The 25,653-nt window shown below is 48.9% G+C and overlaps 2 protein-coding genes across 2 annotated transcripts in view; one reads left to right on the top strand and one right to left on the bottom strand.

The window, feature by feature from the left end:
• The first annotated feature begins 3,857 nt into the window (after window positions 1-3,857).
• Window positions 3,858-21,828, top strand: TUBB6 (tubulin beta 6 class V). Its single transcript, XM_044243643.1, has 4 exons — window positions 3,858-4,015; window positions 4,402-4,510; window positions 6,104-6,214; window positions 20,336-21,828. Exons 1-4 carry the CDS (start codon window positions 3,959-3,961, stop codon window positions 21,397-21,399), a joined length of 1,341 nt encoding a protein of 446 aa, XP_044099578.1. The 5' UTR covers window positions 3,858-3,958; the 3' UTR covers window positions 21,400-21,828.
• A 2,200-nt stretch (window positions 21,829-24,028) lies between these two features.
• The window catches only part of AFG3L2 (AFG3 like matrix AAA peptidase subunit 2), a 47,078-nt gene continuing 45,453 nt past the window's right edge, over window positions 24,029-25,653 (bottom strand). Inside the window, exon 17 of the mRNA XM_044243644.1 lies at window positions 24,029-24,865. Within this exon, the coding sequence (XP_044099579.1) occupies window positions 24,623-24,865 (243 nt within the window). The 3' untranslated portion in view covers window positions 24,029-24,622. The remainder of the gene's footprint in view (window positions 24,866-25,653) is intronic.

Here is a 25,653-nt window from a genome sequence, read left to right on the forward strand (position 1 = left end):
CTGTTGGGGAGCTGGGGTTAGAGCCAAAGGAGCTGCGCCCCCAGCTACCCCGCCAGCATCACAGGGGCTCTAGAGTGAATGGTGATTCGCCTCCTCCCTCTCTCTTCTTGCTTGACGCAGAAGGGATGAGAGAGACGGTACCCTGTTTTCAAAGACCTCCCTCCTTTGGAAGCCCTTCTTGGAGGTCCTTTTCCTCCCTTAGAGGCCCTGTTTCTCAGCCACAAGGAACTCTCTGCTCATCCATCCCATCTCTGTGTCCCAGGGAAGGGACAACAGCCACCCCCATACTCTAGGAGGCAGCTTTTTACCAGCAGATACTGAGACTGTGGTCAGGCTGTCTTTGCCCTCTGTTCACTGGGCTCCTTCATGCATTGGTACTTCCCCGCCCCCATCCCTTCATTTGAGAAGTTTACAAACCTATAGAAAAGTTGAAAGGCCAATACAATAATCAAATGAACACCTATTGCCAAACATGTTGCTACAGACAAGACGGTCTCTGCCTTGGGTGGTACCGCTCTAGGCACGGCTGCTGGGATGTGCCCACACCACTGTTTCAGCAGCCAGGATGGGAGAAGGCCCCTGCACAAACGTCCCAACCTGCTTCCAGGGCCACCTCCCCACCCCATGGTGGACGGCGACACTGATGTGCACAAAGGGATGGCTGTGTGGGGGCGGGGGGGGTGCTGGGGTGCTCACAGGAACACAGGAGGCCTGTCCCAGTGTGGGATGGAGTTGGAGGGGGAGAGACGGGGCAGGGGGGGGGCAAGCTGAGAGTTGGGGCTGGAGGCTGGAGCCCTCCTCACTCCACTGCCACTCCTGATGCGCATCCCCGAGGCGTCTGAGAATCCTACGTTGGAACCTGGCTTGCCAGACAGGAAAAAACAGGGCAGAATGAACTCTTTAAAACTTTTGTAGGCTTAATTTATAACTCCTACATCAGGCACAGGTGTCCTGTTTTGCTCCAGCCCCATCACTGTGAGGGCCTTAGCCACGGGGGCTGGGATCCTGTCACCCACTGCCAGCAAGGTGACGCCCACTCTGAGCGTCGGTTCTCTCATGGGCACTAACATCTGCCTTGGAGGGATGTTGTGATGATTCTATAAATTCTGTGGAAAAGCTTGTGGACGTGAGCCTAAGTCACCTTAGTTACTCGCCCTCCTGATGTGGACGGTAGGCCGGTCTACAGGGAGTGTCCATCAGAAACTCCACTTAGTCAACTTTCCCCCATTGAATCCTGTTACCAGCCGTGGTCCTGAAGTCACTGACACCTACTTTCTGGTTCCTTCAAATATCTTGGATGCAAATCCCCACCCAAGGACTAGCATTGAAAACACGGTTATTGCCACAAACCGCCAAAGCTGCTGAAGAAGACACTTTTCTTTAAGCTCCTTAGTGGCTTGATTCCGCAAGGGCTGTGGGACCAGAGCTGAGCAAAGGCTCCCCCAGGAACCCGAGGCCTTCCACTCCCCCACCTCCCGACACTGGACTCAGTCCCAGGAGACGGAAGAGGGGAACATTTACTTGGAGTCAATAATTAAATGGAACAATGGCCACAGAGAGCCTAAGCAAGGGTGCCAGCTACTCGGAAGAGGACAGCCGGCTCACCTCAGGCTGAAAGCTTGATGATGGCGTGTGGGCAGGGCTGTGGCCTCTGGCATTGAGAAGGTGCAGGAGGGGACCAGGGCCAGGGACGCAAAGGGTAAAGAAAATAATCCTTAACATCGGAAACCTTTGGAAAACTCCAAAAGGAAAAAATCTTTCAAATTCTCTGCCTCTTTCCAACCACACACTCGTGAGGACTTCCCCAAGGTTTCCTTGTATCTAAAAAGAAACTGCTGGTACAGGTGACGGAGCGCTGTCCCTTCCACTTTGTGGAGCATTTCTATTCGGCCGGGGCGTTGGGGGGAGGGGATGGCGCAGTCCGGCCTTTCCAGAGTCTCCCCACCTAAAGTGCTCACACAGGGAAACTCATGCAGAAGTCTTCGGTGGATGTACATTCCAAACGAAGGTGCCACAGAACCAGAGCCCCTAGGATAATCCTTTCGCTTTACACATGAATCAACTGAAGCCCAGAGAATTGGAGTGAACACAAAGCTAATTGGAAACAGAACCGGAATTGAATTCCAAGTCACCCTGACTCACCACCCAGTGGTCATTGCTTTCTACCACACAACACGGCCTGGAAGGGGGACTGTCGCTCCCTGAGGGCCTAATTCATGCCCAGAAGTAACCTTGATTACCCCTGGCATGCCTTAAGTGTCTGCCACATGGGTACAGGAGTGAGCGAGCCCTGTCAGCCAGAAGCGTCCATAGGAGTGAACTGGAGAGAGTTCTAGGTGTGTGGGTGTCCGTGGTGGGCATGCCTATGGAGAGGGCTGGCAGCAGAGGGGCCCAGGCTGGGTGGGGCAAACAGAGGGGGTGGGGGCAGAATGAGGGCAACCGAGGAGGGACGGGTATGGGGCCAGAGCCCAGAGGGCCCAGATGTCAGCCCCTAAAATGAGGACTGTATTACCTGCTGGAGGGTGAGAAGGGAGCAGGTGCCCAGGAGGGATCGTCCAGCAAACATGGGGAAGCGGGAGGACTGGAGTTCAGAGCGAGGTCAGGGCTGTACCATGTTATAAAAGAAATACAGAGTCATGATTTGCATAGGCAGAGTTGTCTCCAAGTCCCCAGAGAGGGCTTAGTTCGTTCTGCTGAATTGGCCTGCCTTTCCGTGGCCCCTGGAGGAGAGAGAGGCCCGTGTGGTTAAACTTTCCCTCTAGCGTCCTCACTCGTCCTGCATTTAAAGAGCAGGCACACAGGTACACCTCGCTCGGAAGAGCAAAAGGGAGCCCCCCACCCCCGCCCGCCCCAGGAGTAGGGAAGGTGAAGGGGCCAGCAGAGGTCGAAGGCAGCCCTCTGCCCCTCCTGGGGCCAAAAAGCTTTTTCATCGCTGACTCCAGATGGAGAGGCTGCGTAGACAACTGTGCGGGGGTGTGCGTGCGTGTGGGTGCGTGTGGGTGTGGGTGTGCGCGCGCGTGTGTGTTCGCTGTCGGACCCAGCCAGGGATTCACTTTAACTAAATCCCACTACAAAAGATTCGGGGTCGTCGGAACCGAATGGTACCTGTATTCCGAGACGCACAGGCAGGAAAGCAAGGCCGTAAGAGCCAATGCCCGAGACGAGTGTCAGAGTCATGCCAAACACTCCACTTTCGTGTCCCAAAGCCCGTCTCCCTGCAGGGTTTGCCCCGCAGCGCGGGCGGGGAGCCGGGGCGGGGGGCGCGGGGGGGACTGTGAGCACCCACGACTGCCAAGCGCTCCGGCCTGGCCCCACCAGGCTCCGGGTGGGCCCCCGCCTGCCCACGACGGCCTCCCGGGAGGGTCAGCAACAGGGGTGTGGGCAGCAAAATGGGGGCGGCGACCGGCCAGAACCGTGTCCTTCCCGTCCACCTCCCCACTTTGAAAGTCCCCAACGTCTAACCCTACCTCCGCCCCCAAACCCACTTCAGTAGGTTCTTTTCCCGGCTTGACTTCCCCAGCAAGGGGTCCTCAGTTCCCCTTTCTGTTCTCCCTCCTGGGACAGAACCGCATGGAAGCGGCCCCAGGAAGATGGCCCAGGGGGAGGAGATCCGAGGTGGGGCGCGGGCAGCGGGGTGCCCGGGGCGCGAGCCCTGGCGGGGGGGTGGGGTGGGGAAGGAGCGGAGGCCGGGAGAAAAGGGAGGCCCAAGGCCCGCCAGGATCGGAGGAGGCGCGGCCGGGGAGGGCGAGGCCCGGGGGTGGGGGCTCTGGAGGCGTTGAGGGGAGCGGGGGCTGAGGGGGCGCGGCCGGGGAGGGCGAGGCCCGCGGCCATTGGTCGGGCTTCCAGGATCGGGGTGGAGAGCAGGCAGAGGGTCGAGTCCCTGGGAGCGCGTCGCGGGCCCGCAGTCGCCGCCGCGGTCCGAAGAGCCAGTTCCCAGAGCGCAGAGCCGGCGCCCGCCATGAGGGAGATTGTGCACATCCAGGCGGGCCAGTGCGGGAATCAGATCGGCACTAAGGTGGGCCGGGCACCGGGCTTCCTGAGGGTGGGCAGCGAGCAGGCCTAGGGTGTCGGGGCTTGACCCCTCGGTGCGGGCGTCCCGGTCCGCACCCTCTGTGCGCCTCGGTCCTCGGAGCCCTGTCCTGCCCTGCGCTGCACCCGGGAAGTGCTTGGAGGAGTGGCGCGGCCGAGGACGGGGCGTCAGAGCCAGGGACCCCCCGCTGCCCCTCACCCTACCCCCACCCCAGCTGGGAGCGGCGGCCGGCGGCTCAGGCGCGCCTGGAATTCGGCAGCCGGGCCCCGCGCACCCCGCCCCGCCGGGCCAGCCGTGGCGTGAGCCGCGGGGGAGGGCGCCCTAGGCTCCGGGTTCTCACCGTCTCTCCCCCACGCCTTGCCTTTCTCAAGTTTTGGGAAGTGATCAGCGATGAACACGGTATCGACCCAGCCGGAGGCTACGTGGGTGACTCCGCGCTGCAACTGGAGAGAATCAACGTCTACTACAATGAGTCATCCTGTGAGTAGCGCGGCGCCGCCGGGACTCCGCCCTTCCCCGTCGGACCCCGCCGTCCCCCTCCCAAACCCTCGGCCGTCCCCGCCCAGACCCTGGCCGTCCCCACCTCGGTTTCTGGCCACCCCTCAGGAACCCTAGTCATTCCGCTCCGGGCCCTCGGCCACCCCCGCCTGGACCCTGGCCATGCCCCGCTTGGACCTGGGCCATTCCCCTCCCGGACCCGGCCTTCCCCCTCTAGGACCCCGGCCTTCCCGAGTCTTCTCCGATCGACCCAAGGTTAGCTCTCTGGATAACGCCCTCGCGCGAGGGTAGTTTGCCCTCGGAAGTTTTCCCGGGTTATAGCAGGATGCCCGACTCCTTCCTCTCTCGCCCTGGGGCGGGAAATCCGCCGTCAGTTTCTTTCAAACAACCGAATTTGGCCTATCGCGGAGTCTGAACTCCTGAACCAGACAACCCATTAGTGTTGTGAAATTACTTACTGGGTCACGTACGACTTTCTGTTTTGTTTTGTTTTTCGGTTTAAAATCTATTTCCTAATGGAGATTCTTGGCTAAAAATCTGAAAAGCACCCCCGTTAAATGACTTATCTGACCTTTTACCAACGTCCAAAAGCGTTCTATGCTCTCAATTCTGGATCACTGGTGGAGTGCAGTAAAAATTCCAAGCTGTGGCATATCCAAGTTTGGGAATAATCCCACCTCTGCTCTGGGTCCCTAGGTATATATTGTGGCTACATATATACGTTATTTGTTACAGTTTTTATTATGAAAGTGATAGGTGCCCTTCACTAAACAACACCACTAAGACTTTGAAAGGACACCCAGAAAATGACAGACGCATGACGTATGTCCCCAGAAAGAATTCTCCTGTTTTTGGAGTCACTTGCTGTTTGTCTATACAAGATCTGTGAAGAGCAGGATACATAAATCACTGGGTTTTATCCATCTAGCAGCTAGAAGGAAGGATCTGGACCAGCAGGGCATAGAATATGAAATTTCAAGATAGCCCTCAGGAAAATTCCAGTTAGGTCCTGCTTGTTAACTTGCTCTCAGTCTGCGTGTGTGTGTGTAGCGGGACAGGAGTTATAGGGCAGATCCTGTGTGCAATCCCAAGTTCCTGCCCAGTAGGCACTTGTTCATGAATGAGAGTGCATCCCAGAAACGGCCCCATAACCAGGCGCTCAGACTACAGCTTGGGTTCATGCATGTGTGTGCATGAGGGAGGTGCCAAAAAGTGGAAAGAATGTCAGAGCCACACAGCGGTTTATTTCCATGGAGCTCAAAAAGTAAAGCTTCCCAACAGGAAAGAGGTGTCAGGGTGAAGTGGAAAATGCAGAAGGCAGGAAGTCAGGAGACCTGATTTCTCATCCTGCTTATTCCTGGTACTTCCTCTGCCCATTCATGCTTGGGCTGGTTTCCTCATCGGGATAGCATCAGCTGGGACGGTGTTCCCTGGGTCCCCTCCCAGCACTAAGGTTCTGTCTCTAAAGAGACCCTGCTTCCTACCATCTGGGCAGCTGGGGGGACTCACTGTGGGGCAGCGCATGACCCTGGAGACCAGAAAGTGACCTTGGGCATGGGCTTTGTTCTCTTCCAGCTCAGAAATACGTCCCCAGGGCTGCCCTGGTGGACTTGGAGCCGGGCACCATGGACAGTGTGCGGTCTGGGCCTTTCGGGCACCTCTTCCGGCCCGACAACTTCATCTTCGGTGGGTTCCCTCTCTCCGGCTTCCTTCTTCCTTCTGCCTTTTTCTTTTTCTTTCTTTCTTTCTTTCTTTTTTTTTTTTTAAACACATCAAACTGATATATGTGCGAGATTAAAAGACAAAGAAAAGCTTAGGATGGAAATCAGCAGTCCCCAGTGTCCTGCCAGGTGCTGCGCCTTTTAATTCTCGACTTTTCTTTAGGAACGTAATCTCCGTATCGCTAAAGGAAGTGCTTGTATTGATAGTTCTTGGTTTAACAGATTTTTTTAGACATTAGCTTCTTTCTTCCCCTTATAAATGATCATAACATGATGATGATCATTTGTTGGTTCTTGTGTTGCTCATCTTTCAGTTGAGATGTGTTTATACCTAGGTTTCTTTTTCATTACCTCAAGGCAGTTACTCTCCTTTCTTCCCAAAGTTCAGCACCGTGTGAATTTTGTTTTGTTAAAGCTGGGTAAATCCTTCCCTCCCTTCTTCTACCTAAGACATGAGAAAACACTTGTCCCTCTGCATACTCCAAAAGGGAAAAAAAAAAATTTAAGATTTTATTTATTTGACAGAGAGACCCAGCCAGAGAGGAAAGGGAACACAACCAGGGGAAGTGGGAGAGGGAGAAGCAGGCTTCCCGCCGAGCCGGGAGCTCGATCCAGGGCTCCATCCCAGGACCCTGGGATCATGACCTGAGCCAAAGGCAGACGCTTAATGACTGAGCCACCCAGGTGCCCCCCCAAAGAAAATTATATTACATTAAATGAAGTGACACCGTTAGTGCTACTGGCCTCCATCACCCTATAGCCATGGTTTTTAGAATCAAGATTACTTGACAGATACTCAAAGACGGAATATTCAAAATCTGCAAGTAGAGACAGAATCCTGAAAGATTTTATTGGTACACGAACTAATGACTCTGTAGCGGAGTTAGGCAGTGGCCTATTTCAATGTTACATACGGCTTCAGTTAGAGTCACTGATGTTCTTTCTCAAAAATTACCAGTGTAATTGAGTAAGAAATGTGCCCAGAGAGAAAAATACTACTTAACCAACAGAAGTACCTCAATCAACCAAGCACAGTTTCAGTGTCCGTAAAAGGCGAAGTGTCTCACATGGAAATGAGAGAATCTTTTTTGTTTTATTTATTTATTTATTTGACACACAGAGAGAGACAACAAGAGAGGGAACACAAGCAGGGGGAGTGGGAGAGGGGGAAGCAGGCTTCCCGCCGAGCAGAGAGCCTGATGCGGGGCTCCATCCCAGGACCCTGGGATCATGACCTGAGCTGAAAGCAGGTGCTTAATGACTGAGTCACCTAAGCGCCCTGAAATGAGAGACTCTTAAGACTGATTCAGGGCTTAAAGTTACCATGATATAGAAATTAAATCTATCAAAGACCTGCTTTCCAACCCCTTCCTCAAAAGGCACCAGATAGAGACGATTTCATTGAGGGTAACAGGTAATCCTATTTAAATCCTTTATACCTAGATTATCTTGCACACAGTAAGTGCTTGATAGGGGCGCCTGGGTGGCTTAGTGGGTTAAAGCCTCTGCCTTCGGCTCAGATCATGATCCCAGGGTCCTGGGATCGAGCCCAGCATCAGGCTCTCAGCTCAGCAGCGAGCCTGCTTCCCCCTCTCTCTCTGCCTGCCTCTCTGCCTACTTGTGATCTCTGTCTGTCAAATAAGTAAGTAAAATCTTTCAAAAAAAAAAAAAAAGTAAGTGCTTGATAAATATTAGCAACATCCTAGGAAGGCAAGGATGATTCAACATGGAGAAGTCTGCTAATAGATTAATAGAGACAACATCTTAATAGGTAACCCCAAATATTTGACACAATTCAGTATGTATTCCTGACTTGTTCAGGACAAAAACCCTTATGTGTAAGCTGGAAGTAAGATACTTTCTCTGTTTAACAATTATCTACCAAACCCATAGCAATGTCACACTCCCTGGTGAAACATTAGAAGTATTCCACACAAAGTCACATATGAGAAAGAGATATCATTGCCCCTACTATTAGTCCATGTTTTGAAGGTTCTAGCTAGTACACGAAGACCAGAGAAGGAAAGGAGATAAGGATCATTTAAAGGAAAAGACAAAATTTTTACTTGAAGGTAGATTGATTCTCTGGGATTTTCCAGATAGGCTGTCCAATGAACAGTGACTGGCACTTACAAGACCTCAGTAAGGCAGCTAGACACAAGATAAAGCCTCAGACATTATTGCTATCTGGTGACCAGCTGTCTTGATTTGCTTGGGACTGGGGGGCTTCTCAGGACACTGCCTGTTCAGTGCTGAAACTGGTCAACTTCCAGGCAAACTGGGACAAATTGATATCCTTCAAGGCAATAATCAATTATAAAATATAATGGGAAAATATCTTATTCACAGTAGCAGTGAAAGTTATAAATACCTAGGGACAAAATTTACCAGTAATTGGGAATGAGGAGGAGACAAGACATTTGTCAAACAAGACAAATGTCAAACAAGACATTTTCCTCCCAACAGACTGGGTGGTACTTTAAAAACCAACAGCTAGCTAGGTTGTCTGGGGAGACTGAGTTGTGACCCTTGTCAGAGAGGAGCTTAATGGATTCAGCAACTCAGGAATCCCGATTCAACAGTTTCAGTTCAAGGAATCTGTCCGGAAGAAATGCTTGCACATGCAGAATGGACATTGCGTACTGGTTTCTAGAAGAGCTGGACCCCTTTGCCGTCCCCCACGCTCTCGCTCTTAGCACTGGCTGGTGTCTGTCTCGGTCCGTTCTGTGGACTGCCCCCTCGGCACCTGTGATGCAGCCTTGACTGGGGGAACGTTCAGAGTCTGTATGCCCGAAAGGAAAAAAGGACAACCTCCCCGGGGAACTGGTCTTGACACAGATCAACGCTATCTTTCTCTTTCTCTTACTAAGGGGTACAGATTCTTAGCAGCTGTAGAATCTTCCTGGATGCACCGCTTGGTTGGATTACTGAGTTCGGGGCACCAAAAATAGAGAACTGAATGGGGAGAAGGGAGACTTGGCAGCTAATTTCAGCTCTACCACCTCTGGTGTTATCAGTTTACGTTCTTGGGGCTCCTTTGGCTTGACGGTGTGAGGGAACGAGGGGCCCAAGCATCCAGGTCTCTGTAAGAATCTGAAAGAAGCAATGGCCTATCTCCCTCCCGGGCATAGAAATACACCTGCTCATAGAATTCTGCTCAGTTTCTTCCCTTGAAGGTTTTTTTGTTTGTTTGTCTTTTAAGATTTTAATTATTTATTTGAGAGAGAGCGAAAGAGCACACACAGGGGGAGCCACAGAGGGAGTAGCAGGCTCCCTGCTGAGCAGAGAGCCCAATGCGGGATTCGATCCCAGGACCCCGAGATCATGACCTGAGACAAAGGCAGACACTTAACCATCTGAGCCACCCAGGTGCCTTCCCTTGGAGGTTTAATTGACTTTTGGTGAGAGTCTGAGAGGATAACTAAAGTTTCTTGAACCTGGATTACAGTTGGCGGAATCTGCCTCAGTCTTAGTAAACTTTACCAAACAAAATTAATAGATTTCGTCATTAAGAAAAGTATACAGTTGGCCCTTGAACAACACACGGGTTTAGGTGTGCTGACTTCCTGCACAGTCCAAAATTTACTACAGTTTTGGACTCCCTGAAAACTTAACTACTAATAGCTTACTGTGGATTGGAATTCTTACCAATAACATAAAAATCGTTTAACACCTATTTTGTATAGTCTGTGTATTCTGCACTGTATTCTTTTAATCAAGTCAGCTAGAGAAAAGAAAATGGTACGAAGATCATAAGGAAGAGAAAGTACACTTACTGTACTGTACTTAATTTATCAAAATTCTGTGCGTAAGTGGACCCATGTAGTTTAAGCCCACCCACTATAGTTCAAGGGTCCACTGTACTTGATTTTTTTTTTAATTTTTTTTTTTTTAAGATTTTATTTATTTATTTGACAGATGGAGATCACAAGCAGGCAGAGGCAGGCAGAGAGCAAGGAGGAAGCAGGCTCCCTGCTGAGCAGAGAGCTTGATGCTGGGTTCGATCCCAGGACTCTGAGATCATGACCTGAGCCGAAGGTAGCGGCTTAACCCACTGAGCCACCCAGGCACCCCTGTACTTGATTTTTGATGGGCTGTGCATGGTAGGAAATGCAGAAGTGTGGAAGGCATGTTCAGTGGGAAGTGGGCCCCTGCCTTCTCTGTCCAGTTAGTCCCCTCCCAGCAGGCCAGGTCCTGTTGCTGACCCTGTAAGGAGGCCTTCCTGGGGCATATGCATGTTAGAAGCGAATACATGAGCTTGTGAGTTGTTTGTTTGTTTTTTAAAGATTTTGTTTATTTATTTATTTGAAAGTGTGAGAGCGAGCATGAGCAAGGGGTGAGGAGGGACAGTGGCAGAGGGAGAAACAGACTCCCCACCGAGCGAGGAGCTCGATCCCAGGACCCCGAGATCATGACCTGAGCCAAGGGAGAGGCTTAACTGACTGAGCCACCCAGGAGCCCTGGGAGTTTGAGTATATGAACACATGGTGGAGATCTATGTGAAACACATGGCTTTCCCGCTTCTAGGAAGGATATAAGACAATGTACAGTAAAGACAGCCATCAAGCATGGCCGTTTCAAAGAGAGTGAACTGAGAGTTAATTCATTTGCAGCTGAGAATTAATTTATGCTCTGAGTTTCTGGCAATTACATTCAGCATAGGAAGGCCAGGACATGGCGGCTGTCATGAAAGAGACTATACCACTCTTAAAAAGGGAGAGTCCCCTTCGTTTTACATTATTTGTGTTAATTTATTTGATTTTTACACCGCTTTTTTTCCACAAATCTCATTAAAAATTAAGAACTGGGGTAAAAGCATTATTCTGTGTGATCATCATCACCTAATCATCATTGGCATTGAGGTATTTTTCTGACTTTTCTGTTTGCTGATTTTCCTTATTTGTAAACACTATCACTTAGATCTTTTTTTCCCCACTGAGTATTATACTTAAGCCATATTCCATGTTAATTATAGTTTTAAAATCTATAATCTTCACAATGGCCAATAATCAGGGAGTCATTTCTTAGCAGATTTTGCTCTAAGAAAGAATATAATATATAGGGACGCCTGACTGGCTCATTCCGCAGGGCATGCGACTTTTGATCTTTGGTGTAGAGCTTACTTAATTAAAAAGAAAGAATGTACTAACGTAGAATCCAGACGCTCCCATCTTGGTTCACATAAATTGGTCTGGGTTTCTAATTCTGATCACAGAATAGATCCTCAAAAGTGAAATGACTGGGGCAGAGCCTGTTAACATATTTAGGTCCATTATACATTTTGCTGTAATCTTTCCTTTGGATTAATGCCACCAGCAGCGTTGAGAGCGCAGTTTTTGCCTGAAATTAAACTTTTAAAGAAACGTATCAACTGAGGGACTCTGAGGCACTATAATTGACAATGCTTTAAGAAATACTTTAGAGGAGGGGTGCCTGGGTGGCTCAGTGGGTTAAGCCTCTGCCTTACGCTCAGGTCATGATCTCAGGGGTCCTGGGATCGAGCCCCGCATTGGGCCCTCTGCTCAGTGGGGAGCCTGCTTCCTCCTCTCTCTGTGCCTGCCGCTCTGCCTACTTGTGATCTCTGTCTGTCAAATAAAAAAATAAAATCGTAAAAAAAAAAAAAAGAAATACTTTAGAGGAAATGGAAGAACTCTGAACTTGGCAAATCTGTATAAATTGTCAGTATAAGAAAAGAGACACTTGCACTCCCATAAATAGGACTCACACATTGAGAAACCTGAAGACCCAGTCATTAAAATACAACTCAGTGAACCCTGTCCCCATGGGGAGGGGCAGTTAGCTGAAACACACACACACCCCCTTATTGGTTCTTAAGAGAGAATAGAAAAACATTACGTAATTGTACATTGTTTAAATTTAAGAGGTTCAGATCCTACTTGTTACACTGAAGCTTCATGGGAACCCTGTAGGGTTTTATTTCTTACAATGGGTGGCAGGCGTATAGATATTAAGTCTGTTTCATAGCTTTTTACATGCGGTTCAGTCCATCTGGAGACATGTCGGCATGAACAAGGCCTTATCCATGCACTTGCCGGAGAAGGTTTCTAATAGGACCCTGGAAGCCATGCGCCTTCCCCATCTCACTTGTCTCTCACCTAGCCCTGATGTCTGCTCCGGGTCAGGCCTCCCTCCTGTGCAGCCGAGGACCTGTTCAGCTTTTTTTAAAAAAAAATATTTTACTTATTCATTTGAGAGAGAGTGAGAAGGAATGCAAGCACGAGGAGCAGCAGAGGGACTGGGAGAGGCAGGCTCCCCACTGAGCAAGGAACCCGAGGCAGGACTCCATCCCAGGAACCCAGAGTCATGATCTGAGCCGAAGCCAGACGCTTAATCCACTGAGCCACCCAGGTGCCCCATGTGGAACTTTTTAAAGAGTCTTCATGAAACAAAAAATATACATGAATAAAAAAGAGGCTTATGAATTTGGATCAAACCACTGAAGTTGTGCTAGGCTAATTTCTCATGGCAGTCGCTTCAGTGATGGTGGAAGTTTCCTTTGGTTTAATTTATTTGAACTGAAAATGAGAGAGACTAAAAAAGGTCTGGACTCATCTTTCTAGCTGCCAATAAGTGGGACGAAAAAGATTAAGAAGAAATTAACACAGACCCATAGTGACCATTTAATGATCGAATCCACTGCTTTTGTAAACCTTCAAGAATGTTAGAAAGGACATCTGGCTTTTCAACTGTCTCTAGGATTGCTTCTTGTATCTGCATCTTTGTTAGAACATGCGTCCCGATTTTTGATTCGGAATATTTTTAAATTTTGGTAGATTGTGCTGATGTGAGATAGCTTTAATAGTAGTTTATATTTTTTGTTTTTTTTTTTTAAAGATCTTTTTTTATTTATGACCGAGAGATGGCAAGAGAGGAAACAAGCAGGGGGGGGAGTGGGAGAGGCAGAAGTAGGCTCCCCGCTGGGCAGGGAACCCAATATGGGGCTCAGTCCTAGGACCCTGGGATCATGACCTGAGCCAAAGGCAGATGCCTAACGACTGAGCCACCCAGGCACCCCTTAATGGTAATTTTTAAGTCTTTTTTTTTTTTTTAAGATTTTATTTATTTATTTGACAGATAGAGATCACAAGTAGGCAGAGAGGCAGGCAGAGAGAGAGGGGAGGAAGCAGGCTCCCTGCGGAGCAGAGAGCCGGATATGGGGCTCGATCCCAGGACCCTGAGATCATGGCCTGAGCCGAAGGCAGAGGCTTTAACCCACTGGGCCACCCAGGCGCCCCCTTAATGGTAATTTTTAAAGCCAACACTGGGACATCTGGCTGGCACAGTTGGTAGAGCATGCAACTCTTGATCTCAGGGTTGTGAGTTTCAAGCCCCACATTGGAATGGAAACTATTGAAAGAAAAAATTTTTTTAAGCCAACACTATTTTTATTTTTATTTTTTTTAATAATTTTTTTATTTTTTATAAACATATATTTTTATCCCCAGGGGTACAGGTCTGTGAATTGCCAGGTTTACACACATCACAGCACTCACCAAAGCACATACCCTCCCCAATGTCCATAACCCCACCCCCCTTCTCCCAACACCCCTCCCCCCAGCAACCCTCAGTTTGTTTTGTGAGATTAAGAGTCACTTATGGTTTGTCTCCCTCCCAATCCCATAAGCCAACACTATTTTTAATTAAGAACCCTGAATTGTTTAAATGAATGTACTTATTTTGTTAAAATAGCATGCTTGTTACAGGGAATGGGGAGGTGTCCAGAGTGCATAAACACAGTATACCGTTTGAGGAAACAGTTGTTTATAAGTCATTCTCTAAAAAGAAAAGGAAAAAAAAAAAAAAGAGGCAGAATTGCCTGGGAGGTGGTTCATCCCCCAGGAGCTTCTGAGCTCCCTGTTTCAGAGTTGGTCAATTACAGTAAACCAGTGTCATTCCATCTCTAGGTATGGTTGGACGCGTTTTTTTAAAAAAAAAACACAACACTGATTTGAAGTAATATATAATTTTAAAAGTGAAAGTTATCTGCATTTAAGTTTTGAACATGAATATACTTAAAAAAAAACCCCAAAACCTTTTTCTTAACCAGTTGCTGGTTGAATTGCTGGTTTATAGCAGTCATGCCCAGAGACAGTGGGAGAGAGTTTTGTGGGAGAAAATGGAGCTCCAGAAAGCCTCTTTCTGCACATGTAACTTTCCCTTGCAGACTTGGGGCTAGAGGGGGTCAGGGAGCACTTAATCCCTTACCCAGTGTGAGCAAGAGGTAGAACCAAGGCCGGATTCTGAGAAAACCCTGGGGACCTGTTGCAACCTGCCTGCCAAAGCTTGGAGATTGCAGCCTTGTGTTCTATGGGTCTGAGCCGCTGATTAATGTCACAACAGCTCATTACAGAACGTGTTCAACTCATGACCCCCAAATATTTAACTGGAACATCTGTTGCTATGAGACAGTGGCAAAATATTTTCGGAAGTCACTAGCTTCTTCCTTTTGTCAAAGGCAGAGAAAACCTCATGGTTAATCGTGCTGAAATAGGAAGCCAAGTGATCGTGTGTGAGCCAAGGGAAAAAAAGAGTCAAGTTCAGCTTGCCTTGCTGTGGCTGCACATCTGCCGAAGCTACCTTCTTGTCAGTAGCTGGTTTCTACTCTAGTCTATTCACATTTTTTTTTTTAATATTTTATTTATTTATCAGAGAGAGAGAGAGAGGGAAAGAGAGCGAGCACAGGCAGACAGAATGACAGGCAGAGGCAGAGGGAGAAGGAGGCTCCCTGCCGAGCAAGGAGCCCGATGTGGGACTCGATCCCAGGACGCTGGGATCATGACCTGAGCCGAAGGCAGCTGCTTTAACCCACTAAGCCACCCAGGTGTCCCTATTCACATTTTTTTTAAGACTTTATTTAAAAGACTTTATTTATAAATATTTATTTATTTATTATTTTAAAAGAATTTATTATTTATTTGACAGAGACACAGCAAGAGAGGGAACACAAGCAGGGGGCGTAAGAGCTAGAGAAGCAGGCTTCCTGAGGAGCAGGGAGCCCAATGGGGGGCTTGATTCCAGGACCCTGGGATCATGACCTGAACCAAAGGCAGCCGCTTAACCGACTGAGCCACCCAGGCGCCCCTCTCCTCTCTTTGCCTCTTTTTGACAATTGCACTTGCATTCTTACCTTTGTGAAGGTGTGCTAGTCCTACACTGAACTCTGCATGCGAGGCTGGCCCTGCCCTTGTTCCTCCCCATGCCTCTGGGTCATTTGGCTGGGCCACTTCCGCTGGGTTGGGTGGGGAGGGGTAGACAGAAGTTAGTGGGGGGCATAGGAAGGACAGTGGCCATATTCGAGTCCATTGGGCTGGGGGAAAATCGAATCTTTATAAGAGAGAATACAGTCATCTCCTAGACAAGGAAGCGGCCACCCAGAGGGCTAAGGGGCCAATGCCCCCCCAGGGGGTTGGGTGCTGCAAGCCTAGAGGGTCTTGCTCTTGCCCAGCCTGGCCCCTCCTGGAGCCACGGTGCCACCATGCCCATCATCTTGGGATTTTTTTTTTTAAAGATTTTATTTATTTATTTGACAGATAGAGATCACAAGTAGGCAGAGAGGCAGGCAGACAGAGAGGAGGAAGCAGGCTCCCTGCTGAGCAGAAAGCCCAATGCCCAGCTCAATCCTAGGTGCTGGGATCATGATCTGAGCCGAAGGCAGAGGCTTTAACCCACTAAGCCACCCAGGCGCCCCATCTTGGGATCTTTGAGCTGATGGGACAAAGACAACAGGAGTGAGAGGCTGAGCTCCCTTGGGAGGAGGGGCTAACACAGCTGAGCAAGGGGCCAGCTGTGTCTCATTCTGATGGGCACTTCTGCTCTCCTGGACATGTTGCTATTGAATATTAAAATGTGTTTATTGTTTGAATCATAAAGTTAAAATGGCAAGTGTATTTTTCAAACATGCGAGGATGGAGTATAAAAATGGAACCTCCTCACCCCTTGCACAGATGACCCTGAGATCTTATTCCCTGGACATGACTAGTGCTGTACATGGTGCCCGCGTCTTCCCACGTACACGTGCATTTGTGCGCACACACACGCGCACACACACAGGCAGGCAGTTGACTTGGCTTTCAGAAAAAGGGATCATGGCCACACATACCCCTTGGTGGCTTTTTGAAAAGTTCGTCAAAGTAACTGGGATGTCCTCTGCGACCGTCACAGTGCCTTTCTGCCGAGCGGCTATCCTCATGGAGAAATGCCCCTACTTACTGACATTTTAAAAACTTCCTTTAGGGACGCCTGGGTGGCTCAGTGGGTTAAGCCTCTGCCTTCTGCTCGGGTCATGATCTCGGGGTCCTGGGATCGAGCCCCGCTTCGGGCTCTCTGCTCAGGAGCCTGCTTCCATTCTCTCTCTCTCTCTCTCTGCCTGCCTCTCTGCCTACTTGTGATCTCTGTCAAATAAATAAATAAAATCTTAAAAAATTAAAAAATTTAAAAAAACTTCCCTTAAAGATATGTTTTCATATTTCAATTTTCTCTTGATTATCATCAGAGACAGGTTTGCTGAGTTAACATTTTATGAGCAGTATGTCATGTTGAAACTTAACTATCCTCTTATCCCATCTTTCGGAGGCAGCCATGGTTATTCCTAAGTTCACTCTGTGTTTCTACAGATCATTTTTTAAATACATTTTCAGTGTTTTTATTTGTTTGTTTGTTTTTAAGAATAAATCTTTTTCACGCTTTTTTTTTTAAAGATTTTATTTATTTATTTCACAGAGAGAGAGAGATCACAAGCAGGCAGAGAGGCAGGCGGGGGTAGGGGGGGAGTAGGCTCCCCGCTGAGCAGAGAGCCCAATGCGGGGCTTAATCCCAGGACCCTGGTATCGAGACCTGAGCCAAAGGCAGAGGCTTAACCCACTGAGCCACCCAGGCGTCCCAACATTTTCAGTGTTTTAATAAGGGTTAAAATGTTCAGTTTCCTAGCTAGGCAAGACATTCACTTGGCCCGGGACTCAGAGGGAACAATGGAGTGTTACAGTGTATAGTGAAAAGGTGGTCTCATTCCAACCCCAAGTTGGTGCCCACCCAGGCTCCTTCCCAGAGGCAGTCCTCTAGGATTCCTGTGGTCATTCTGGAACAAGCATATAATGCCAGCCAATTGCATACACCATTTGGAACTTTGGGGTTTTTCTCCCCCTTTAGCAATATACTTTGAAAACCTTACCATCTCAGTGCTAGGGCTGATGGCTGCTGTGTTCCTGTGCACAGAAACCATCATGGATTCAACCAATCCTCTGTTAAAAGAGATTTAGGTTTGTTTCCTTTTTTCCTTTTTAAAGCTTTTATTTATTTGGCAGAGAGAGATCACGAGTAGGCAGAGAAGCAGGTATAGAGAGAGAGGAGGAAGCAGGCTCCCTGCGGAGCAGAGAGCCGGATGTGGGCTTGATCCCAGGACCCTGAGATCATGACCTGAGCCGAAGGCAGAGGCTCAACCCACTGAGCCACCCAGGTGCCCTGTTTCCTTTTTTCTTTATTATGATTACAAACTGCTCCTCAGCGTGTATTTCTCTGCATGCCATTTTCCACCTGTGCACATACACCTGTCTAATTGCTGAGCCTAAGGGGACTAATTTTCAAAGATATGCTAAACTGTTCTCCAGAGAAGCTGGTCCTTGTGTTATGCCTTCCCCACAGCCCCAGTGTATGGAGGGGCCTTTCCCCAGCTCTCGCCAACAGGGTTTGCCAGCTTTTTGCTCTGTCGGTTTCACAGGGGAGAAATCGAATCTCCTTGTTTTAATGTGCGTTTCTCTTAAAAGGAATGCATCAAATATTTAAGTTGTTTGCATTTCCTTTCCTGTAAACCATTGATATCCTTTACCCATTTTTCCAAGTTACTATTTTCCTTATTCATTTGTAAGAACTTCTATAGATCTTTAAGGAGCGTATCCCTTTGTATGCGATACAAGTACTAGTAGTCAACATTTTAACCTTACTGAAGAACCATAGGATTTTGGTGGTTTTTCTTATTTTACAGATTTCCACTTAACACCCACAGTGCTTAGCACTGATAAATGCTGTAGACGACTCAAGGATATTTGAGATAAGACCTGTTCCTCTAAAAATAGGCCCTTGTGTAAGGCCACACCCACAGTCCACGGCAGAATCCAGAAGGGGACCAGCAGCAGAGCTCAGTAAGAGGGCCCCAGCCCGAAGTGCACAAATGCCTCCCATTTGCTTGTCTTACCTGATGTAGGGCGGGGCCAGCTCCTGGGAGGCAACCCGAGTGATGTCACAGCCCTCGGGCTCGGCTTCCCACTGGTGCGCCCCGTGTCAGGTATGGACCCGCCAGCCCAGAGCGGAGAAGCTGGTCACTGGATGGTGGTTGTGGATTGTTGCCCCCAGCTGGGTGTAGACAAAAATCGAGTGAACGTCTTTGGAATAAGTGGAGAGGAGTCTCTCCAGTAGGATTCCAACCCTGTCTTAGCTCAGATCAGAAGGACAAACAGCCCTGGGATCTCTTGTTTTCTGTGTCCACTTGATGCAATCAGGTCACTCTCCGGCTCCTGTGGTGCATCCTGGTCCTTTTCATCCAATAAGCAGGGAAAGTGTGAGGGGGATGCTAATGGATTTATTTTTTAATTGCTTATGCTTTTTTTAAAAATATTTTATTTATTTATTTGACACAGAGAGAGATCACAAGTAGATGGAGAGGCAGGCAGAGAGATAGAGGGAAGCAGGCTCCCTGCTGAGCAGAGAGCCCGATGTGGGACTCAATCCCAGGACCCGGAGATCATGACCTGAGCCGAAGGCAGCAGCTTAACCCACTGAGCCACCCAGGCGCCCGCTTATACTTTTTTTTTTTTTTTTTTAAGAACTAGATTTGATATACACCAATTTACTAAATAAACACAATGCCTTTTCATAATCTTCCTTGCTTCTTAAGTAATTCGTGATTTTGGCTGTATATTACATTGCCTTGTTACCAGTTAAAATGAGGAGCAACAGCAGCACCTTGTTTTGATAGTTCATTACTAAATAGATACATTATATCTCAGGGTCAGAGGGGCAAAGCCAGGCATGGAGGTGGGGGAAAGGGACCATGTTCATCATGAGCTTGAGGAGGTCAGCACTGGGCGTTGACTTCACTGCTTTTCATCATTTACCTACAGTGTGTTCTAGAATGTAGTTCTAAGTGGTGTTTCTAATAATCCTTGAAATGTGTATTAACATATACATTTGGATTGAAAAAGTCATGTTTTTCTGACAGAAAGCCCAGGGGCACCTGGGTGGCTCTGTTGGCAGAGTCTGCCTTCTGCTTGGGTCTTGATCCCAGGGTTCTGGGATAGAGCCCGACATTGGGCTCCCTGCTCAGCGGGGAGTCTGCTTCTCCCTCTCCATCTGCTGCTCCCCCTGCTTGTGCGCTTGCTCTCTGTCAAATAAATAAATGCAATCTTTTTTTTTTTTTTTTTTTTTTAAGAAAGTCCAGTTTGGAGGATTGCTCTGATGGTTAGGACTGTCTTTGCCAATTAGAGTATATGGCTTACATTTTTTATAACAGGGATAAGCTAAGCTTCAACCTAAAAATTTTTTCCAGTAAAAATTATTTAAAACATTTAAATGAAAAATCACATTGGTGGAGGTGCCTGGGTGGCTCAGTTTGTTAAGCATCTGCCTTCAGCTCAGGTCATGATCCCAGGGTCATGGGATGGAGCTTCGTGTCTCCCTCTCCCTCTGCCTGCTGGTCCCCTGCCTGTGCTCTCTGTCAAATAAATAAATAAAATCTTTTTAAAATTACATAGGCAAAATTGTATTGGAATTAATATTTCCATTTCCCCAACTCTTTCCAAGTCTATTGGGTTAAAACAAGTTCCTCTGCATATAAGAGGCAACATTCGGTAAGTCCTGGTGGCAAAGCCTTTTGATTTCTCCCAGAAACAGAAGAGAAGAATGAGCCAACTCAGGCTGTTTCCAGGGCTGCTTCCCATCCAGTTGTTTGGGGCTGAAAGATGTGTTTGTTTTCATCACCCTCTTATAAGCATGAGTAGGATTGAGCTCCCCCTCTCGCCCCGGCCCTGTGCAGACCTACTGAAATCGTGTGCCCCTCTCTTGTGCTTTGTCCCAGGACAAACAGGCGCCGGCAACAACTGGGCGAAGGGCCACTACACGGAAGGGGCTGAGCTGGTGGATTCGGTGCTGGACGTGGTGAGGAAGGAGTGTGAGCACTGCGACTGCCTGCAGGGCTTCCAGCTCACGCACTCGCTGGGCGGGGGCACGGGGTCCGGGATGGGCACGCTGCTCATCAGCAAGATCCGCGAGGAGTACCCCGACCGCATCATGAACACCTTCAGCGTCATGCCCTCGCCCAAGGTGTCGGACACGGTGGTGGAGCCCTATAACGCCACGCTGTCGGTGCACCAGCTGGTGGAGAACACCGACGAGACGTACTGCATCGACAACGAGGCCCTGTACGACATCTGCTTCCGCACCCTGAAACTGACCACCCCCACCTACGGAGACCTCAACCACCTGGTGTCGGCCACCATGAGCGGCGTCACCACCTCTCTGCGCTTCCCCGGCCAGCTCAACGCCGACCTGCGCAAGCTGGCCGTGAACATGGTGCCCTTCCCGCGCCTGCACTTCTTCATGCCGGGCTTCGCGCCGCTCACCGCCCGCGGCAGCCAGCAGTACCGCGCGCTCACGGTGCCCGAGCTCACCCAGCAGATGTTCGACGCCAAGAACATGATGGCCGCCTGCGACCCGCGCCACGGCCGCTACCTGACCGTGGCCACCGTCTTCCGGGGCCCCATGTCCATGAAGGAGGTGGACGAGCAGATGCTGGCCATCCAGAACAAGAACAGCAGCTACTTCGTCGAGTGGATCCCCAACAACGTCAAGGTGGCCGTGTGCGACATCCCGCCGCGCGGCCTCAAGATGGCCTCTACCTTCATCGGCAACAGCACGGCCATCCAGGAGCTGTTCAAGCGCATCTCCGAGCAGTTTTCCGCCATGTTCCGGCGCAAGGCCTTCCTGCACTGGTTCACCGGCGAGGGCATGGACGAGATGGAGTTCACGGAAGCAGAGAGCAACATGAACGACCTGGTGTCCGAGTACCAGCAGTATCAAGAAGCCACGGCCAACGACGGCGAGGAAGCTTTCGAGGACGATGAAGAGGAGATCAACGAATAGAGGCGCATCCCAGTCTCACGTACCACAAATCAGATGATGTTTCTTTAACTCCGGAGCATCGTGACCCTGATGGCCACCCGTGGTGCTCTGCTCTAAATATGTGGGCAGAGGCCCCCTCACCAATGCAACAAAATTGCACCGTCAGTCATCTGGAACCCAGAAAGTACATCGGAATAGCAGAGAATCGGCAGCCCTACCCAATTTTCTACTGGAGGACTTGAAAAGATAAAGAGGCCATCAACAGAGGGCGCAGTGAATTGACCTCACCTTCTGTCAGGTGTTCAACCATGCTGAGAATTAGCAAGGAAGTTAGAAACAGTGTTTTTCATCCATTGTGATGAAACCTGAAGCTGTGCAGTGTTGCCTTATACTGAAAATGCAATATGGAACTTTACAACAGCCTATTCCTAATAAAACACTAAAACCGTTCCTTTGCCTCTTCCAGCCTGTTTCCCTGAAAGATTTGTTTTGTGTTGTTAAATAATGGTAACTTGGGTACCTTGTCTCTTTCTGGGGGGGAACTGCTCCTGCCACTCAGTGAATGAGCTCAGGGGAAAGGTTTTCCTTGAACTGCAGACCTTACGGGTGGCAGCCAGAATTTTCCTGAGCATCTGAGTAGCACACATGTAAATAAAAGCCCGTAGTCCCCTTTTGCAACTAACACTTAGCCCTCCCACAGAATCTTTCATCTTCCCGGGTCACGACCTCCTGGGCTAGTTAGTCCCACCCTTGCCCAACAGTTGGGCTAAGATTTGTCAGAGGAACTACAGAAAATGGCCTCCAGGCTTCCAGCCAGAGCCAGGGGGACACGTAAGCTCTTGGTGGCTGAGGGGGTACCTGGCAGGGCCGGCTCGGAGAGCTGTGTGGTTCCTTCAGAAGTACTCAGGTTCAGTGTGGAGGCTGAGGGCTATTTTCTATATAACAAATCACTTTACAACTTCGGTAACTTGACACAACTTCTGTAAGGTCTTGTAAAGCCAAACTCCACAGTACATGACCAGGCTAGTCCTATTAGTAATTAGCAGACATTGCTGTTCACCAGTTTCTGGTTTATTTCTCCTTTCTGCCCCTTGAAGTTAGCCGTGAACATGACTTTGGTTTGGCCAAGAGAATGTGAGTAGCACGTCTCTTTCAGGTGGAAAGGTCTAAATGCTAGTGCTCAACCCTCAATTCTGCCTTTTGACAGATTTCTCCATCAGTCTGGGTCCCAAGAACTGCTGAGCACAGCCCCCTCTGACCTTTGTTGAATAAGGAGTGAGAAAGAAAGGACTATCCTTTGGAGTCATTTTGGCCTGGGGTTTACCCCACAGTGTAACCTAGCTCCCTCACCTGACAGCAGGCCTGAGCTCTGTGATGCTGTGGCTTACACCCAATAACTAACTATACTGGGCTGAGCCCCAACCTTGGGCACACAGAAAGGGACTCACTAAACATAGCAGCGTGACTTGAACTGTGGTGAAAACAGGCCCCATTTCTGCAGAAATCTTAAGTATCTTACTAACCACATCTACCCTGGAAATAGGCCAGGTGCGACTGACCTTGGCAGAGAGAAAGGATGCATGCTGTGAGCCCCTGGTGTGAGTCAGGCTCCACATGGGAACCAACATGGGTCTTGCTCACCACAGTAGTTCTTCCAGGCCATTCTGGTTGCCTTCTCGACTCCGCAAGCTTGGATTCAAAATGCAGATGAGTTAGCATCTGACCAACCATCTCATGCATGGCTTTGTCCCTTTTCTCAGGAAATCAAACCTGACTCATGTGGCACATCCTGCGTCATTCCACTCAGGAGGCCTCACAGCCAAGGCCTACCAGACCTCCGCACGAGGAAGTAGTCTCCTCGTCTCCGGATTGTGTGGGGAACAGCATGCTGACACCCTGATGGTCAGATGAATCCTAACCGTCTCCAGACAATTCTTCACTGAATCACCTCCCACAGACATCCTCTGAGGAAGGGAGGCAGTAAGTCTGTCACATCTGCAGGTCACTGGGCAGAGGCGCTGGGCGACTGCAGTGTCAGCAGAGGTGGGCTCCCGTGCGCCCGGAACACTGAGCTGCTGGTGTCTGCAGACGGTGCAGTGGTGCGGTGAGCTTGGCTGCTCTGGGCCACCTGGAGGAGCTGTCCCGGGACAGAGCAGCCTGCCAATGCCACCGCCCTCCCCATTGGTCCCGCGCTGCCCCGGGGGCGCCACCTGTTTCTGTGTCTGAAGGCTGAGAAGTTGTTGCTCCCAAAACATACTTAACTGCATCAAGAACACACGAGGCAAGCTGAAGTAACCGCGATCCAACAGGACGGCATGGGACAGCGACCTGCTCTGATACCACACTGATTTCCAGACCCAGACAGCAGGACCGACTGGCCTCGTGAGGCTCTAAACCGATGCCGTTGCCACAGATTGTTGCACTGACTTCTTATCAATGTACTTTTTAATTTTTTCAATGTACTTTATGTCCAGAGTTCATCATTCCAGAATGTAGGACTCTGGAAATTACCAAGCCTCTTGGGGGAGCTGGTAAGAACCAGCAGGACCAAGGTTTTAAAGGATTCCTCTCTCCAAAGTTAGAACACTTGATTCCTTTCCATTAGGTTTTCTAAAAGAAAACATCCCAAGCACGAAACAGTGACCCGCTGTTGAGTTCAGAAGGAAAAAAGTACAGTACACTTTATTTTTGATGTAAAGAAGCCATATTTACATAATACATTCATATTTGTAGATATGTTACAGCTCTCTGTAGAAAACCATTCCATTAAAACAGCAACATGTGATCTGGATTCAATCTTTTAAGTATTAAGTCAAATTAAAATATTCTTATCAGGACTCCAATGTAATTTCACAGCTCATCCACAGAGGGAAACTCTGAAGGGAAACAGGAATGAAGAGTGGGTGATGGAAAGAGAAAAACACACCTCTCCCACACTGGCAAGTCTCCACGGGTGGTCGGTCGATGCCCGACACACACCAGCTGGCACCACGGATGGCGGAGGGAGCAGCGCTGGGTGCCCTCTCCACGCTCCCAGCCACTGTCCGAGAGCCTGGCGGGCTTGGGACACATTCTCCTGGGCCTTCAGAAAGTCACCCTGCCACCCAGGCTGTGACTTCAGAGGCTGAGGACTAAGGACCCCTCTTTCCCACCATCTCAACCAGGTCAGCAGATGGTTACGATCAACCCCACAGTGTCCTTATTCCTCTGAGAGAGCCAGAGTCGACCTTGACAAAGGCACAAGCTAAAACGGTCTCCCTTCTCGGATCTGGTTGGCGACTTTCTCATCCCGGGGCTCCTCTTTCTCCTTTTCCCGCTCTTTGTTCCAGTCTTTAAGGCCCTCTGGAAGTGAAGTGTCCTCATCCAAGCTGCCAGTGCCTTCTACAAATTCTTCATAGGTAGATTTTTCTGCAAATGGTCTGGGGCCCAAAAGTTCAACCATATCATTCTTATCTAACACTTCTTTTTCTAATAATAGAAGAGCAACCTGAAACATGAATAATTCCCATTAAACACAGTAACTTAGTAAAGTATTTGCAAAGCTCAAGATTTATTTTTAGCTAACCCCGCTCGGAAACAGGATTTAAGACCATTGAAAAAGATACAGACAAGGTCCCATGATTTTAGAGTAAAATACACGAAATACTGAAAAAACAAATGTCCACCAATAAGTGAGGGGCTAAATGCATTTTGATACAGTCACCCAATGAACAATTATGCACCTGTAATGAAGAATCTGTTCTAGACAGGACTTGGAGAGGCATATTCAGTTAGGAAAGCAAGATGCACACCTTTTATGGTATGCTACATTTGCCTTTAAAAGGAGAGAAATATGTATCTTTTTATGTGCTTATATGTACATAAGAAAAGTTCTGGAAGGATACATTATACACTTACCAAAGTGGCTGAGAGAGCAAGTTAGGGGAAAGGGGAAAAACAGGTAAGCAAGAAATTTTAAAAGTTAGTTGGGAAAAATAAAGACAAGGGCAGAGATACAAAAGGAAGCCAGGAAGGTTTATATGAAAACATGAATCTTGAAGTTCTAGTCATTTCCATGCTTAAACCACAAATTGACAGTACACATCTTAACAGGTCACCGGGACACCTGACCAGCTGTGTGTATGGAGGTGAGTGAGGGTGTGGGGGGCAGGACAATGGTTATCAGAGCATCTGACCGCTACAAAAAATAGCAAAGTGGGTTAAAATATCACCTGACCTCATAAAATAAATGTACTTGCTAAGGTAACTCCCTACTTAGAAATCTGACTTATCTGC

The sequence above is a fragment of the Neovison vison genome, chromosome 3, assembly GCF_020171115.1.
Source record: "Neovison vison isolate M4711 chromosome 3, ASM_NN_V1, whole genome shotgun sequence".
NCBI lineage: Eukaryota > Metazoa > Chordata > Mammalia > Carnivora > Mustelidae > Neogale > Neogale vison.

Excerpts from the sequence above, each read along its gene's own strand:
- TUBB6 (XM_044243643.1), top strand. The coding sequence starts at position 3,959 with ATGAGGGAGATTGTGCACATCCAGGCGGGCCAGTGCGGGAATCAGATC. Across the intron at positions 4,016-4,401 it reads GGAATCAGATCGGCACTAAG|TTTTGGGAAGTGATCAGCGA; the intron begins GTGGGCCGGGCA and ends GCCTTTCTCAAG. Across the intron at positions 6,215-20,335 it reads GCCCGACAACTTCATCTTCG|GACAAACAGGCGCCGGCAAC; the intron begins GTGGGTTCCCTC and ends GCTTTGTCCCAG.